Below are 17,963 nucleotides of genomic sequence, written 5' to 3' on the forward strand. Positions count from 1 at the left end.
CTCATTGATTAATTCTACCAAATATTTAAAGAATTAACACCAGTTCTTCTCAAACTCTTCTCCCCACAACAGAAGAGGGGGTAATACTTCCTAATTCATTTTACATGGCCAGCATTATCCTAATAACAGAGCTGAACAGAGACATCACAAGAAAAGAAAATTACAAATATTCTTTATGAATAAAAATGAAAACTCCTTAACGGATACTAATGAACAAAACCCTACAGTGACTACAGATTATACACTATGACCAAGTGGGATTTATATCAGGAATGCCAGCAGAGGCAGCGTAAGAAAATCCATCAGTGTAATATACGAAACAGAACAAAGGGGAGAAAACCCCACACAACTACCTCAAGTGGCAGAGAAAGCATCTGACAAAATCCAACACCCTTTCATGATTAAGAAAACACTCAGAAAAGTAGAACAGAACTTTCTCAGCATGACAAAAGGCACTGATGGACACCATGATACTCGACAGTGAGACCGAAAGCATTCCCCCAACACTGCGAACAAGACAAGGATGCCTGCTTTCACCACTGCTATTCAGTACTGTCCTGGAGCCTAGCCAGAGCTCTTAGACAAGAAAAACAAATAAAAGGTATCCACAATGAAAGGGAAGAAGTATAACTTTCTATTCACAGGTGATACGATCCTATTAAGAATCCAAAGTGGGGCTTCCCTTGTGGCTGAGTAGTAAAGAATCTTCCTGCCAATGTAAGAGACATGAGTTCAATCCCTGATCCAGGAAGACCCCACATGCCGAGGAGCAAATAAGCCTGTGTGCCCCAACTACCGAGCCTGTGCTCCAGAGCCCGGGAGCCGCAGATACTGAGCCATGTGCTGCAGCTACTGCAGCCCCAGCACCTGGAGCCCGCGCTCTGCAACAAGACAAGGCACCACAATGAGAAGCCTGCGTACCACAACTAGAGAGTAGTCCCCACTCTCTGAAACTAGAGAAAATCTGTGTGCAACAGTGAAGACCCAGCACCGCCAAAAAAAAGAATCCAAAATAAGCTACCAGAGGTAATAATAAATTCTGTAAAAATGCCAGGTACAAAATGAACATACATAAGTTAGTTGTTTTTCTATACACCTGTAATGAAAAATCTGGAAAGGAAATTAAGATAGCAATTTCATTTACAATACCATCTAAAATAATAAAATGCCTAGGTATAAATATAACCAAAGAGGTGAAAGTCTTGTAGACTGAAAACTACAAAACATTATTGAAAGACATTAAAGACCTAAATAAATAGAAACACATCCTTTATTCATGGGTAGGAATACTGCCAAGATGTCAATACTATCCAGCGTGATCTACAATATAATCCCAATCAAAATTCCGATAGTCTGTCAGAAATAGAAACTCCAATCCTTAAGTTCATATGGAATTGAAAGGGGCCCCTAACAGCCTAAACAATATTGAGGGAAAGAAAAAACAAAAAAGTTGAACAACTCACTCTTTCCAACTTCAAAACTTAACACAAAACTATGGTATTCAAAACACTGTAATACTAGTATAAGGACAAACATACAGATTAATGAAAGAGAACTGAGAGTTCAGAAATAAATCCATGTAGCTACAGCCAAATCATTTTCTACAAAGCTACCAATTCCACTCAATGGGGGAAAATTAGTGAAATCAGTGGCTCCGGAACAACTGGATTTCCACGTGCAAAAGAAGAAAGGTGGACCCTTGCATCACACCACATACAACATTAATATAGATCAACAACCTAAACAAAAAGAACTACAACCATCATACTCTTAGAAGAAAACAGAAAATCTTAACTTGAATCTGGCAATGGCTTCTCAGATACAACATAGAAAGCACTGCAAACACACAAACAGGACTCCATCGAAACATAAAACTTTGTGCATCAAAAGATATTATCAAGAAAGTAAAAAGAGAATGGGAGAAAACATCTACAAATCATACCTAATAAGGGTTTAATATCTAGAATATATAAAAAAACTACACCTCAACAACAAAAGGACAAACAATCTGATTTAAAAATGAACAAGACTTGAGAGCAAATCTCCAAAGATACACAAATGGCCAATAAGGACATGAAAAAATGCTCAAAATCATTAGTGCCCACAGCGGCGAGCGAGGGAGGGAAAGAAAGAGGACGAGAGAAAAAGAACAAACAGCAAGGCTGTGGCTAAACTGGAACCCTCATGCGTGGCTGGTGGGAACTGAAAAGGGTACAGCCACTTTGCAAAGTTAGGTGGGTCCTCATAAAAGCTAAACAATTATTACATGATCCAGCAAAAAAATGAAAATAGGGCCTCAAACAGACACGTGAGCCAAAGTGCACTACAGCGTTATTCACAATAGCCAAAAGACAAAATCAACCCAGGTGTCTATCAACAGATAAACTGATAAAATGCAATATGTGGTTATATAACGGACTGTTACTTAGCCATAAAAAGGACTAACATTTTGACACATGCCACAACATGAACCTCAAAAACATTAAGTAAAACAAGTGAGTCACAAAAGATCCAATATTGCATGCTCCCCGCACATGAAATATCTTTAATAGACAAATCTATGGAGACATATAGTAGATTACAGGTTATCAGGGGCTGCGGTGGGAGCATGGGGAATTATTACTTAATACTTAGAGTTTCTGTTTGAGATGATAACAACTAGATGATGGAATCTAGGTGCAAAACAGTGTGAGTGTAATTAATGGTACTGAATTTTACACTTAAAGATGGCTAAATGGGCAATTCCCTGGTGGTCCAGCGATTAGGACTCGGAGATTTCAACACTACAGCCAGGGTTCAGTCCCTGGTCAGAGAAATATGATCCCACGAGTCACACAGCAATGGCAATTTCATGCTATATCTTACCTTTATAAGTACACTTAGAAGATTTAAGGGGAAAAAGAGATTAAAATAGTTCATTACTTACCTTATACTGATTACATACTGAAATAATATTTGTAACATACGAGGCTAAATAAATTAAATTATTAAATTAAAAAAACAAAGAACTGGAAAAGTCAAAGAGCCACTGCAGCCTATGCAGGTGCACAGGGTCCTGGGCTCAGAGAAGTCAGTGCAGGCTGAGTCCCTGCTATCACCATTCTTTAAGTGTTGATAATTTTAACTCTGAATTTGTTTTATGACGTGAAGTCTGACAGGACGATGAAGCACATGCCAGGGGCTTGAAGCTTCAGCTCACACACGGCCTCAGCGCCGCTGTTTCTGGGACAGAGCCTGTCCCTGCTCTCGGCCCCCATACCCTCCACACCCCCCGCCCCACAACCGCTCTGAGGCTCTCGCCCACCACCCGGGGCGCCAGCTGAGCTGTCAGGAGGTCCACATTCCACAGTCGCCCTGCTGAGGGCCAGGTTCAGACTTGGGGAGAGGAGGCAAGGTGGTTACCAGCCTCACCCTGGGCTGGCAGCACCACGCCGTTTGGCAGATAACTTGGCGCCTAGGGCCCACTCTGAATACAAGTACCAGAAGCATCCTGGCTCAGAAGCTGAAATCACGTGGGAGCCATCATCTGCCTGGGACAGCACACTTGTGGGGCCTGCTCATGGCCCCACATTTTCATTTTGCACAAGGCCCTTCAAAATAGCTAGCCTTTAATATAACTGATCAAATGTTGTTAACTTTTTAAGAAACTCTTCAAGATACTCTAAGGAGTTGCAGGGTTTAGGTCTACTTTTAGAAAAGGAGATAAGGTTCATGGAAGAGCCTGTTTTCCCTCAGGTTTACTTTCTTCAGCCAGGTTTCTGACAAGAACTATACAGCCTATGATTTGAGGTCCTAACTCTCATATACACTTTAGAACTCCAAGAAGGCAGAGTGAATTCTCACTATGAAGTCTGAAATGCTGGATAAGGAAACAGAAAGCACCCTGACAGGTGACAGACAAACGCCCTCCTGTTTCATTTGGTCAGTGTTGGTTTTCATCACTTTTAACCAAGAACTTTAAGTATTACAATGGATTAAGAGTAAGTACATATGACATTAAAAAGTTCTTAATGTGGGATTCAGTGAAAAGAAAACACAAAGCTAGCACATGGTTAGAGCATGTCCTGTCTCTAAAAATCTGAAAAGGTATTAATATAACAATGTTTACCATGGAAATTCTAGGGTAACAGCGTACAAGCAAGTTATTTTTTTCTCTATGTTTCTATGTATATCTCCTAGTTTTTCTATAATGAACTTTTATATTGCTTGAGTTTTCAGAAAGTCTGCAGAACTACAAATTAATAAAAACAAAATTTCCCCCCAAAAGAATTAGTAAAATTTAACCCAATAGTTAATTAACTAAAAATGCTGGTATGCCATTCAAATGTCTTACTTTTGTGAAATATACATAGATCTGTGTCAGCATAGTCTTGGAAAGAAAAAGTTAAGTCTTGAACAAATTGAGATGAGTAAACAATCTTAGACTGACTAAGGAAGCAAGTTAGTGAGCAATGTCCAGTTTTATGCAATGTCAAAATCAAAGGACTCCACGATGAAGAATTTTAGTTGCTACTGACATTTTATCTAAAAAAAAACACTAAGTTTGTAACAGAATTCCATTTCAAAAGTGAATTCCCATTAAAGGAGACTAAAGAGAGATGACAACCAAAGGCAACACCTGACCTGAGGGACACAGACAAACACACAGCATCAGGTATTACGAGAGGTTTGGAGAAAAACAGAGCAGGTAAGATAATGAAGTGGAAAGAGCAGAATTTTAGGGGGAGATTTTTCTGGGGCAGCAACGTTTGACAAGCGAACTACTTGAGGTGTTTTCTTCAGAAAGTTTACTTTAGAGCAAAAATCAATTCTGACCATTAATGAGAATCCTGGTAATTATTAGTCTTTCAGCCCCTTTTTATAAATAAAATCAATCTGGTTCAAAGTCTGAGATTTAAAAATTAAGAAACTGAACTCTTCCTGGGCCAATATCTTGAATCAAATTATTCTCAACTCTGAAAAATTCAAAGCAGACGCAGTCCCTATTTTCAATAGGTATGAATTAAACATGCACAGAATGGCTATAAAGCTACATGCTGCTGCTGCTAAGTCACTTCAGTCGCGTCCGACTCTGTGCAACCCCATAGACGGCAGCCCACCAGGCTCCCCCACCCCTGAGATTCTCCAGGCAAGAACACTGGAGTGGGTTGCCATTTCCTTCTCCAATGCATAAAAGTAAAAAGTGAAAGTGAAGTCGCTCAGTCATGTCCAACTCCTAGCAACCCCATGTACTGCAGCCAACCAGGCTCCTCCATCCATGGGATTTTCCAGGCAAGAGTACTGGAGTGGGGTGCCACTGCCTTCTCCGATAAAGCTACATGGCAAACTTTATTTAACAATTTTTATTTATTTATGCCGGCCATATATTCTCGTTATAAAATTATATGAGAACAGAATTCATCATAAAGAATGTGACTGTGACTTTAATTTTTAAACTTTTGTAAGACTGCATGTATTAAATTCACAAATCAAAAAAGACAAAAGAAAACAAACAACCCTACCATGTAAGTATGCATCCCCATTTGGGATTATTCTAATACTGAAAAACTGATTCAGTCTTTTTCTGTTAAATTTAAGTAATTCAACATATTCCCCTCAAAGATCAAAAACAAATATATGCTGCAACTAATGACTGCATATTGTCACCCTGCTTATTGAACTTCTATGCAGAGCACATCGTGAGAAACGCTGGGCTGGAAGAAGCACAAGCTGGAATCAAGATAGCCGGGAGAAATATCAATAACCTCAGATATGCAGATGACACCACCCTTACGGCAGAAAGTAAAGAACTAAAGAGCCTCTTGATGAAAGTGAAAGAGGAGAGTGAAAAAGTTGGCTTAAAGCTCAATATTCAGAAAACTAAGATCATGGCATCCAGTCCCATCACTTCATGGCAAATAGATGGGGAAACAGGGACTGACTTTATTTTCCTGGGCTCCAAAATCACTGCAGATGGTGACTGCAGCCATGAAATTAAAAGACGCTTACTCCTGGAAAGAAAAGTTATGAGCAGCCTAGACAGCATATTAAAAAGCAGACATTACTTTGTCAATAAAAGTCCATCTAGTCAAGGCTATGGTTTTTCCAGTGGTCATGTATGGACGTGAGAGTTGAACTGTGAAGAAAGCTGAACACCAAAGAATTGATGCTTTTGAACTGTAGTGTTGGAGAAGACTCTTTGAGAGTCCCTTGGACTGCAAGGAGATCCAACTAGCCCATCCCTAAAGGAGATCAGTCCTGGGTGTTCATTGGAGGGACTGATGCTGAAGCTGAAACTCCAATACTTTGCCCACCTGATACGAAGAGCTGACTCATTTGAAAAGACCCTGATGCTAGGAAAGATTGAGGGCAGGAGGAGAAGGGGATGACAGAGGATGAGATGGTTGGATGGCATCATCGACTCAATGGACATGGGTTTGGGTGGACTCCAGTAGTTGGTAATGGACAGGAAGGCTTGGCGTGCTGTGGTTCATGGGGTCGCAAAGAGTTGGACACAACTGAGCGACTGAACTGAATGACTATAAACTCCCTCCTAAAAGTAACTAAAAACTGGAGCCTAAAGCAGTCACTTTAAACCATAAAGACATAAATAAGAAGGAATGCTGTTCCTGGGCCTCATTTTAAGAGGTAGCACTTTCCACCTTGAGGCGTCTGACCTTTTCAAAGTCCCGTTCAGGGTCCCATTCAAAGAGTCCCCCTCAGCCCAGGGCCTCCACGGTTGCCGTCTTCTCTTCATCCATTACTCGTGTCCTCTTACCTTCAGCAGCTCCTTGCAGCTGTCAAGCCCAATGTCCACAAGAATGCTTTTCACCTTTTTCCGTACCTTCCTGATGTTGTCAAGATTCTCCACGGGAATTTGAAACATTTTTGAAATTTTCCTTTAAAGAAAAGAAAACAAAATTATAATAAGTGTATACACACACCCCCACACCCTCACCCCCCCACACCCATCCACACGGCACTAGTGGTAAAGAATCCGCCCGCCAGTGCTGGAGACATGAGACATGGGTTCATTCCCTGGGTCAGGAAGACCCCCGGAAGGAGGGCATGGCAGCCCACTCCAGTATTCTTGTCTGGAAAACCCCATGGACAGAGGAGCCTGGTGGGCTGTAGTCCATAGGGTCGAAAAGAGCCGGACACAACTGAAGCAACTTAGCATGCATCCATATACCCACACACACACACACGTATGTGCATAAAATTTTTAACAGGGTAGGTAAAGAAAGCAGAGTAATTTTCAACAGATTATTCTGGGACAATTAGATTTCTACAATCAAAGAATAAGTTGGATTCTTTCCTATTAGTATACACAAAAATTAACTCGAAATGAGTCCTATACATCCATGCATAAGTGAAAACTTTAAAAGTCTCAGAAGATAACACAGGCATAAATTTTCATGACACTGGATTTGGCAACACGTTCTCAGATATGATATCGTAAAGCACTAGGAACAACAGAAAAAGTAGCCAAGTTGGACTTCATCAAAATGAAAAACGTATATGCTTCAAAGAAAACCATCAAAAAAATGAAAAGAAAATCCACAACATGGGAGAAAACATTTGTAAATCTTACTTCTGATAAGGAACTTATATCCAGAATATATAAAAAAAACTCTGTGACAATAATTAAAGGACAAATATGCCAACTTAAAAACAGGAAAAGGATCTGGATATTTCTACAAAGACCATATACAAATGGCCATTAACCACTTAAGAATATGCTAAACAACATTAGCTATGGGGAAAAGCAAATAGAAATCATCCTGAGATAACTCGTCACACCAACTAGAATGGCTGTCAGTCTTAAAAGGAGCAGTAACAGTGCTGGCACGGATGTGAAGAAAGCGGATCCCCCGTGCACTGCTGGCAGTAACGGCAGAAAAGTGGTGCAGCTGGTTTGGGAAAGTCCAGCAGGTCCTCAAAGGATTAAACATGTAAGTACCATATGAACCAGCAATACCACCTGAGAGAAATAAAAAACCTGCATCCAAACAAAACACTGCACAAGAATGTTCACAGCACTATTGCTCATAACAGTCAAAAACTAAAAAAGCGCAAATGTCCATCAACTGATAGATAAATAAAACGTGGTGGATCCGAAGAATGGAATATTATCTGGCCATAAAAAGTGAAGTGCTGATGCATGTTACACTGATAACCCTTGGGAAATATTATTCTAAGTGAAAGGCATCAGACACAAAGGACCACATATTATATGATTCAATTGACAGGAAATGTCCAGAATAGACAAAATTTACAGAGACAAAAAGGAGAACATTGGTTGCTTAGGGCTGAGGAGAACGGAAGGTGATGTGGACAAGGTTTCTTTCCGGAACAGTGACAATATTCTAAAATCGACTGTGGTGATGTTATGCACAACTCTGTGAATGTACTAAATAAAAACTACTGACTGTACACTTTAAGCAGATGAACTGTATGGAACGTAAATTACATCTCAGTAATGCTGCTTTTGGGCTTTTCTAGATTAGTTGGTAAAGAACTTGCCTACAATGCAGGAAACCCAGGTCTGATTCCTGAGTTGGGGAGATCCCCTGGAGAAGGAAATGGCACCTCACTCCAGTATTCTTGCCTGGAGAACCCCATGGACAGAGGAGCCTGGTGGGCTATAATCCATAGGGTTGCAAGAGTTGGACACATCTCAGTAACTAAACCACCACCAACTCTGCTTTTAAAATATCTGAAAAGGCATAAAAATTAAAATAAATCCTGTGGTAGCTGACCAGGATAAAAGGTACAGCTGTGACCTTATTATCTGTAATAAATACAGATTCTAAAAATATATATTTGTTAATGTGTATGCGTATATTGAACAGCTCAGGCCATTGCAAGAGCCTGGAAGTAGTTACACACCAGTAGCAGACCACGCCTTGGGCTCAAATCTTCCTTTCTAAATATCACTTTCCCTTAAAAGGAAGCAGGGCTCCTTGGAAAAATGGCTGATTTCAGGGCTGGAGCACAGAAGAGACAAAATGATCCTAGAATGTCTTCTGCCAGAAAATAAAGGAGTTGCTCGGAAAATGGGGAGACATGTCAAAAGTACTCAAAAGAAGTCAGCTTGAAGAAGTTTCCACAAGCCAAAAATATGGGACAATGTGGGTACCAAATAAATGACGGTAACAGATTATAACCTGCAGCCCTGAAGTTTCCAAAGATAATGTCACCGTATCTCCCATCTACATGCTTTCCTCAGAACATGTCCATGACATTCCTCCTAAGCAGCAGGGGCATCTACACTCCCATTCCTTGAACCTGGGCAGAACTCGGCAGCTCCCTCGACCAATAAAGCATGGCCATGTGAATGCCCAGGCTAGACCACAAAACGCCACACACTTTCCTTGCCTTTTGGGTACCATTACTCTTGGACTCTAGACTCCTTATTGCAAGAAGCTCAACTAGCCCACATGGAAAGGTTCCGCATCAACCACTGGACATGAGAGTGAAGATGCTCTTACAGCCTGCAGCTGTCCACTCACCCCGAGTCTTTTGAGTTTTCTCAGGTGAGGCCCCAGACATTGTGGAACATAAACGAGCCATCTCCTCCTGCTCCCACCTGAAGAATTACTGAATTTTCATATAAAATATTTCACTCCATGAAGTTTTAGGGTGGTTTGGTATTCAGAAACAGTTATCAAAATATAACCCACTAGAACATAAACTCAAGTTCATGATAACAAAAATAATTAAATTTAAAGTTTAGTCAACAACAGGGTGTTTTATATCATTTCTAAGCATCTCCCCACAAAATACTCATTAATAACCAAGGGGAAAAGAGTAATTCACAGAAGTCTGGAAGACACCCAATTAAGAGACAAAATTCCCTGTAAACTTCAGAAGTATCCAGATGATACAAGAGCACCATTCATAATAGCCAAACTGTGGAAAAAATCCAAGGGTCCATCAAATGGTGAACAGATGAGCAAAACAGGACATACTCATACCACAAGACACTGCGACAGTACATATAACTAGGCACTGATGCACACAACAGCATGAACATCAGTATCTCAAAAACATGATGCTAAGTGAAAGAACACAGAGGCAAAGTCCTCATACTGTCTGAGTCCATACATATGACACGTCCAAGAGAAATCTACAGAGATAGAAGGTAGATTAGTGGTCAGCTGTGGGTAACTGCACATGGATAGGTTTTGGGGGAACATGCTGGAAATGTTCTAATACTAGATTGTGTTGTTACTTGCACAATTCTATAAATTTACTAAAAATCAACTAAGTATACTTCTTAAAGAGATGGGAACACCAGACTACTTTACCTGTCTGCTGAGAAGTCTATATGCAGGACAAGAAGCAACAGTCAGAACTGGACATGGAAAAATGTACTGGTTCTTGGGAAAGGAGTACAAGACCGTGTATCGTCACCCTGCTTATATAACTTATATGCAGAGTTGTTGTTGTTCAGTCCCTAAGTCATGTCTGACTCTTTGGGACCCCATGGTCTGCAGCACACCAGGCTTCCCTGTCCTTCACTATCTCACAGTTTATTCAAACTCATGTCCATTAAATCAGTGATGCCATCCAACCATCTCATCCTCTGTCATCCCCTTCTCCTCTTGACCTCAATCTCAAATAACCCAGCATCACGGTTGTTTCCAATGAGTCGGCTCTTCAAATGAGGAGGCCAAAGTACTGGAGCTTCAACTTTCAGCAGCAATCCTTCCAACGAACAGAGTACATCATGGGAAATGCCAGGCTGGATGACTCACAAGCCGGAATCCAGATTGCTGGGAGAAATATCACAACTTCAGATGTGCAGATGATACCATTCTAATGACAGAAAGGGAAGAGCAGCTAAAGAGCCCCCTGTTGAGAGTGAAAGTGGAGGAGTGAAAAAGCTGGCTTAAAACTCAATGTTCAAGAAACTAAGACCATGGCATCTGGTCCCATCACTTCATGGTAAATAGATGGGGGAAAAGTGGAAATAGCAGCAGATTTTATTTTCCTGGGCTCCAAAATCACCATGGACAGTGACTGCAGCCACGAAATTAAGACACTTGCTCCTTAGAAGGAAACCTATGACAAATCTAGACAGCACATTGAAAAGCAGAGACATCACTTGCCGACAAAGGTCCATAGTCAAAGCTATGGTTTTTCCAGTAGTCGTGTATGGATGTGAGAGGTGGACCATAAAAACAGCTCAGCACCGAAGAATTGATGCTTTTGAACTATAGGAAAAGACTGTTGAGAGTCCCTTGGACAGCAAGGAGATCAAACCAGTCAATCTTAAAAGGAAATCAACAATGAATTGGAAGGACTGATGTTGAAGCTGAAACTCCAATGCTTTGGCCACCTGATGTGAAGAGCTGACTCACTGGAAAAGACCCTGATGCTGGGAAAGACTGAAGGCAGGAGGAGAAAGGGACGACAGAGGCTGAGATGGTTGGATGGCATCACTGACTCACCGGACATGAGTTTGAGCAAACTCTGGCACATAGTGTAGGACAGGGAAGCCTGGTGTGCTGCACACCATGAGGTCGCAAAGAGTTGGACACTACTTAGTAACTGAACAATACTTAGAAAGAGAACATGCAAGGAAAAACTAAGGAACTGTTTCAGAGTGTGAGAGACTAAAGAAAATTAAATACAATGTGTAATTCTAACTAGATTCTTTACTATAAATGATGTTTCTGGCTGGCAAAACTTCAATGTGGGCTGAGGATCAGATGGTAACAATGCACTGATTTTCTGATTTTGATGGTTGTGTGCTGGGTATGTAGAATGTCCTTATTGTAGGAAATGGACAATATTGGAGTCATTTCGTGTCTTTTCTGGCAACTGAAGTTTCCAGTGATTCAGGGGAAGTTCTCTGTACTACACCAGCAACTTTCTATAAATCTGAAACTATTTCAAAAAAGGTTTTAATGCACAAACTATAAAAGCTACGAACAAAATCAGTTAAATTTGAGTTAAAGAAATGTCAGGTAAAATAATGCCAATTTTCAAATGATCAAAACAATAACTTAAAGATTGATAATATCCACTGGTAGTGGCATCACTGACTTGATGGACATGCATTGGAGCAAGCTCCAGGAGTTGGTGATGGACAGAGAAGCTTGATGTGCTACAGTCCATGGGGTCACAAAGTGTCAGACATGACTGAGCGACTGAACTGAAATGAAATGAACTGACTGGTAGTGAGGGTAAGTAGAAAAACATTAATTTCTCCATGTTTACACACCGACTGGCAGTGTCTCCCAAGATTTTTAAACAATTTCTCTGGCTGGAAACTCCACTTCTAAACCCTTTCACAACTCCTCCTCCCTCAAGGATAAGCTTGGAACCCCTTCTAAGAACTCCCAGAATGGCCAGTTTATACTTATTTCACTGCACTCACCTCACTACATTGTAATTATTTCCTTATATACCTATTTTCCCTTTTGAACTAAACATCTTCAGGGCAGGAATCATGTTTCTCTGCACATCTGGGCCTATCACAGAGGTTCAAAATGGACAGGCTATTATGGAGGACTGGTGAGTTGGAGTCCAAGACATTCTAAGTAAATAGATAAGCATCAAAAAAAATCACTGAGGAGGAGCCTGGTAGGCTGCAGTCCATGGGGTCGCTAAGAGTCAGATACGACTGAGTGACTTCACTTTCACTTTTCACTTTAATGCATTGGAGCAGGAAATGGCAACCCACTCCAGTGTTCTTGCCTAGAGAATCCCAGGGACGGTGGAGCCTGGTGGGCTGCCGTCTATGCGGTCGCACAGAGTTGGACACGACTGAAGCGACTTAGCAGCAGCAGCAGCAAAGGAATATCTGAATGTATTTGGCAAAAGGTAAGTAAACCTGAAAACATGGACCGGAATAAAACGAGACATGAAAGTGGCATCAGAGCTAACAGTGGGAAGAACTTTTCCTACTGGATAATAAGAAAATGTGAAGTATCGAGAAGCCAATTTGGAATGGGTACATTTTTCAGACCAGTTACCTATGTAAAAGTTATACTTCAGGTTCAGTAGAAAGCGAGTTTGAAGGATCACTTGGCATTTTAGAACCAGAAGATACAAAAATCACAGCAAGTAAAGTTTTAAAAAAATAAAATTATTAACAATAAAATGCACTGAACTGGGTTCTAGGCTTCAAAAGCATAATTTAAAAGGCAAGTTGTCAAGAACCTTGTGGGAGCATTCTTAAAAATTAAGCACAGCGTCACTTTCAAGCCCAGACTGGCTTCTCTGGCCAGAGCAGCCTCAACAGAAACTTCCCTTCACCTTTTCCACTCACTCCACCAGATGTGCTGGTCTGTCCTCCTTAAGAGTTCCCAGAGCGCTTCTTTACCAAAAGCTGGCTGATAAATAGGACTGCCCAAGATGAAGACCATCATCCACCTATATCTACAACAAACAAGCTAAATGTATTGCTTGCAAAGAAATCTGGCCTCACACAGGAAGTGCTGATCTTATCACAGTTGAGAAACAGCAGTACAGGGACTGGCCACATTTCACAGGATGGTTCCCCAGCTGCTCCTGACAGGCCATCTCTCAGGAAGAAGGCACTGAAGAGGCTTCCAGTGACCAGGCAAGTTTTAAAGGGCTCTGCAGGTACTTGCTCAAGGCTTGGGAGAAGGGCCAAAGTCTTCGTGAACCTGCAGAATAGGAGGCTTTTCATTCTCAACTGTACACGCTCCCATCCCCTCATCACTGTTGCTGTGGTTCCCTCCCTCAAAACAAGTACCCAGGTCCATTCTTAATTTTTAAAAAAAGTTTCCTGTTTATAGCATTTACTGTTTTAGGGAAACCAAGTAAACATAATAAAATAAAAGACACGTAAATCACAGAAGTTCTGTCAGGATCCTTGGTCTACTGTTGCCAACCACTTTGGGGTGAAAAAGCTGACTTTTACCATAATTTGTCCATTCTCTAAGAGATGCAAGATTCTACACAAAAGGCCGAGTGGATTAATTAACTGGAAAAGAAGCTGCTTAATGCTTCCATGTATCTATAGATCCTTTACTGATGCTATTCTCTATATATTCTTAGTACTCAATTAAATCTGTATTTTCACCATTAGGAAACAGCAGGCTAATGCAGCTGTACTACCTACCAGGTTCAGTTCACAGTAAATTATTCTTTTCTTTTGTATTTTACTATTATTTTCAGCTGTGCTCGGTGCTTGCTGCTGCACACATGCTTTCTCTAGTTGCAAGGAGTGGGGCTTCTCTTGTTGCAGAGCACGGGCTCTAAACCCACAGGCTTCAGTAGCTGCAGCATGCAGGCTCAACAGCTGCACCATGCAGGTTCAGCAGTTGTGGCTCGTGGGCATATTAGCCGCACAGCAGCTTCTGGAATCTTCCTGGATCAGGGATCGAACCTGTGTTCCCTGCACTGGCAGGCAGATTCTTACCTACTCTATCATCAGGAAAGTCCCATAGTAAATTACCTTTAATTTCGCAGCATGTGGTAGACATGAATTTACCAAAAATCACATTAAAGTGCAAAAGAAAATCAGAGAAAGCAATGGCACCCCACTCCACTACTCTTGCCTAGAGCATCCCAGGGACGGGGGAGCCTGGTGGGCTGCCGTCTATGGGGTCGCACAGAGCCAGACACGACTGAAGCGACTTAGCAGCAGCAGCAAAAGAAACTATTATTTTCCAAAGAGGCACTTAAAGGGTTTTTGTTGCTTTTTAGTATCACAATCATTTAAGAATATCCCATTATCAAAAAATAAACTGTAAAAAAAGTCATTCTGGTAATAAACAGTAATTTTTTAAGTCATAGAACTTTCTTGTAAGTTCCTGTGAAATCTAAGTTCTGAAACGATTTCACTTGCAAAACAATCCAGAACAATGATCTCACAAGCAAGACTCTGGAGCTACACTGCCTGAGTTCAAGTAAACTCCACAGTTTACTACTAGTTGTGTGATCTTTAGCAAGTTACTTAATCCCAGGGACTGTTTCTTCTGTAAAACAGGGACTGCACAACCGACTCAGTAGTTTTGAGGAAGAAAATTCACTTAACACAATAAAAGCACTTAGAACATAAGACTGTGAGTTTGCTATTATCTAACTCCAAAAACTTAAAATGCAACATCCAAAAAACTAGGATCATGGCATTCTGTGGAAGCAGTCACAGATTTTATTTTCTTCAGCTCCAAAACCACTGCTGACAGTGACTGCCGCCATGAAATTAAAAGACGCTTGCTCCTTGGAAAGAAAGCTATGACAAAACTAGACAGTATTAAAAAGACATCACTTTGCCGACAAAGGTCTGTATAGTCAAAGCTATTATTTTTCCAGTAGTCATGTACACATGTCAGAGCTGGACCATAAAGAAAGCTGAGCACCTAAGAATTGATGCTTTTGAATTGTGATGCTGGAGAAGACTCTTTAGAGTCCCTTGGACTGAGAGATCAAACCAGTCCATCCTAAAGGAAATCAACCCTGAATATGCACCAGAAGGATTGATGCTGAAGCTCCAATACTTTAGCCACCTGATGCGGCCTCGCTGGAAAAAACGCTGATGCCACAGAAAGACTGAATCCAAAAGAAGAGGGTGGCAGAGAATGAGATGGTTATAGATAGCATCACTGACTCAATGGACTGAATCTGAGCAATCTCTGGGAGATATTGGGAGGACAGAGGAGACTGGAATCCTGTAGTCCTGGTGGGGGGAGGGGAGGTGGTGTTGGCAGTCAGACAGGACTTAATGACTGAACAAGCTCCAAAAAATATAAGCGAAATGCTAAAACTACTCGAATACAGGGTTTTGTTGTTTCTTTTTAAGTAAAACTTTTAAAACACATGATATTTATACAATACATGAAAGCAAGAATCAAAGGTCTGGGTTCAAATACAGGAAGATTCCTTCTCTGACAGGCACCTTCAGCAAGTCCTCATGATTCAGTGTCCTCCTTGTAACACACTGCCAACAGGTCTGTGATAACCAGAGTGGCAGCCACAGCAGAATACTGGGGTGTGATCACTCAAAGTGACTACAACCATAAATTCACCAGAAACATATTGCAAACTTGGATCAAATTAAAAAGGTGTCCCAGATATCTTCATATAGATAGGTATCTTCCCTGGTAGCACACATGGTAAAGAATCTGGGTTCCATCCTCGGGTGGAAGATCCCCTGGAGAAGGGAATGGCTACCCACTCCAGCATTCTTGCCTGGAGTATTCCATGGACAGAGGAGCCTGGCGGGCTACAGTCCACGGCGTCACAGAGTCGGACACGACTTTCACTCACTCACTACTGGAGAGGAAGGTAGAGTGGTTACAAGAATTTTGTGTGTGTGTGTCTGAGCTGCTCAGTCGTGTGACTTTTTGCGACCCCATGGACTACAGCCCACCACGCTTCTCTGTCCATGGAATTCTTCAGGCAATACGGAGTAAGTTGCCATTTCCTTCCCCATCCTCTCCCGACACCAATCTTCAACTCCTAACCCTAAAACCAGCTCTCACATCCTTACCACTGCTCAGTCAGACGAGTGAGCCTGTCTCCTCCCAACTCCAGTCCCCCTCCAGACTAGCACCAGTACCCTTACGACACACAGATCGGTCACTTCCATGTCTAAAGGCCACTATCTCAACAAACTCCCAATTACAACGAGAATATTAAAGTTCGTTCATAACATGGCTACCTACTCAGTAACAAGTTACACATATTTGTAAACATGTATGTCTAAACAAGTTACACATACATTACTTGACTTCCAACCAAAGCCCAACAGCGCTCTCCTCAACTCGCACTTTTTACGTGGTCCTCTCCCCCAGAGCGCTCCTCCCGACTCCCGGTCCCACGTGCGTGCTGAGCCCTGAGGGGCTCGCCGGTGCCCTCAAGCACTTGCCCATCTGCATCATAAATCACCACACACAAGAGTCCTCCAGGTCTCAAGAGGCTGCCATTACCCATTCCATTCAATTATAAACAGTTTTAAGAGCATTCCGGCAAGCCTCCCATTCAAATTCAAAGAAAATACTTTAAACGTTTAATTATTTAGCAACTGTTCAGTTAGAACTAGCGGCTACTATTTTCGACGTTCCCAAGCCAAGAGTCAGGAGAAATTCTGCGCGCTCTACGTAAGCGCGGTGAGCGGCGGCATGTGAAAAGTTCAACTGTAATGTCAACATCTGCACATCATCAGTATTCACACTGAGAACTCCAGGGTGAAGGAATTGGGGCTCCTCTCAGCTGTGCGCTCAAGAAAAAACCCGCCACAACGCAGGCAGCTGAGCGCGCTTCAGCCCGGCCCGCGTCCGCGCTCGCTCCGGGCGGCCCTCCGGCTCCCAGCCCGCCCCCTTCCCCGGCCCTCCACGGCCGCCGCCCTGTCCCCGCGTTCCCCTCGCCCAGATGCCGTCCCCCGCCCCGCCTCCCGGGCCCCATCCCCGCCCCCCTCGACCCCGGCCCCACGTGACGCGGAGGGACGACGGGCACCCTTCGGGCCGCGAGCCCCGGGCTGGCAGAACGTCGCGGGATTCGAGAGGCGGCCACCGGCCGCCGGGTGTGGGCGGGGTGGGGCGGGGCCGCCGCCGGGACTTCGCAGGCCGGGCCAGGGGCGTCGCCGCGGGCCGGGCCGGGGTTACCTACCGCTGGGCGCCCGCAGCGCCGCCGCGTCCCTCGCACGTCTCGCCGCGCCCGCTGGGGCCCCGCGCCCGCCCGCCTCCGCCCCGCGCGGCGGGACCCCCGCTCGGCGCGCGCCACCCCGCGCGACCCCGTCCCCTCCTCCCAGCTCGGCCAGAAAGAGAAAATGGCGCTCGATTGGCCTCCGGAAGTGACGCGCACCCTCATTTGCATGCCGATGCAGTCAACCAATGGGAGAAGAGCATGCATGGGACCCCCCACTGGGCACTGTCCCAAAGGCCCCTTTGGGCCCCTGCCTTAAGCTGAACTGGAGGCTCAGCAGTGGGAATGGGGTTTTGTGTTGAAGCCCCCTCCCCTGACCCCACTCTTGCTACAGTGAACTGGCCTGCTAGCCT

The 17,963-nt window shown here is 43.0% G+C and overlaps 1 protein-coding gene across 1 annotated transcript in view; it reads right to left on the reverse strand.

Moving 5' to 3' along the window:
- The window catches only part of ADNP2 (ADNP homeobox 2), a 34,287-nt gene extending 16,579 nt beyond the window's left edge, over positions 1–17,708 (reverse strand). The window contains exons 1-2 of the mRNA XM_015103563.4: positions 17,575–17,708; positions 6,758–6,878 (exon numbers count right to left, since the gene is read on the reverse strand). Coding sequence (XP_014959049.2) covers positions 6,758–6,865 — 108 coding nt within the window. The 5' untranslated portion in view covers positions 6,866–6,878; positions 17,575–17,708. The remainder of the gene's footprint in view (positions 1–6,757; positions 6,879–17,574) is intronic.
- Between the last annotated feature and the right edge of the window lie 255 nt (positions 17,709–17,963).

Source organism: Ovis aries, chromosome 23 (assembly GCF_016772045.2).
Source record: "Ovis aries strain OAR_USU_Benz2616 breed Rambouillet chromosome 23, ARS-UI_Ramb_v3.0, whole genome shotgun sequence".
NCBI classification, from domain to species: domain Eukaryota; kingdom Metazoa; phylum Chordata; class Mammalia; order Artiodactyla; family Bovidae; genus Ovis; species Ovis aries.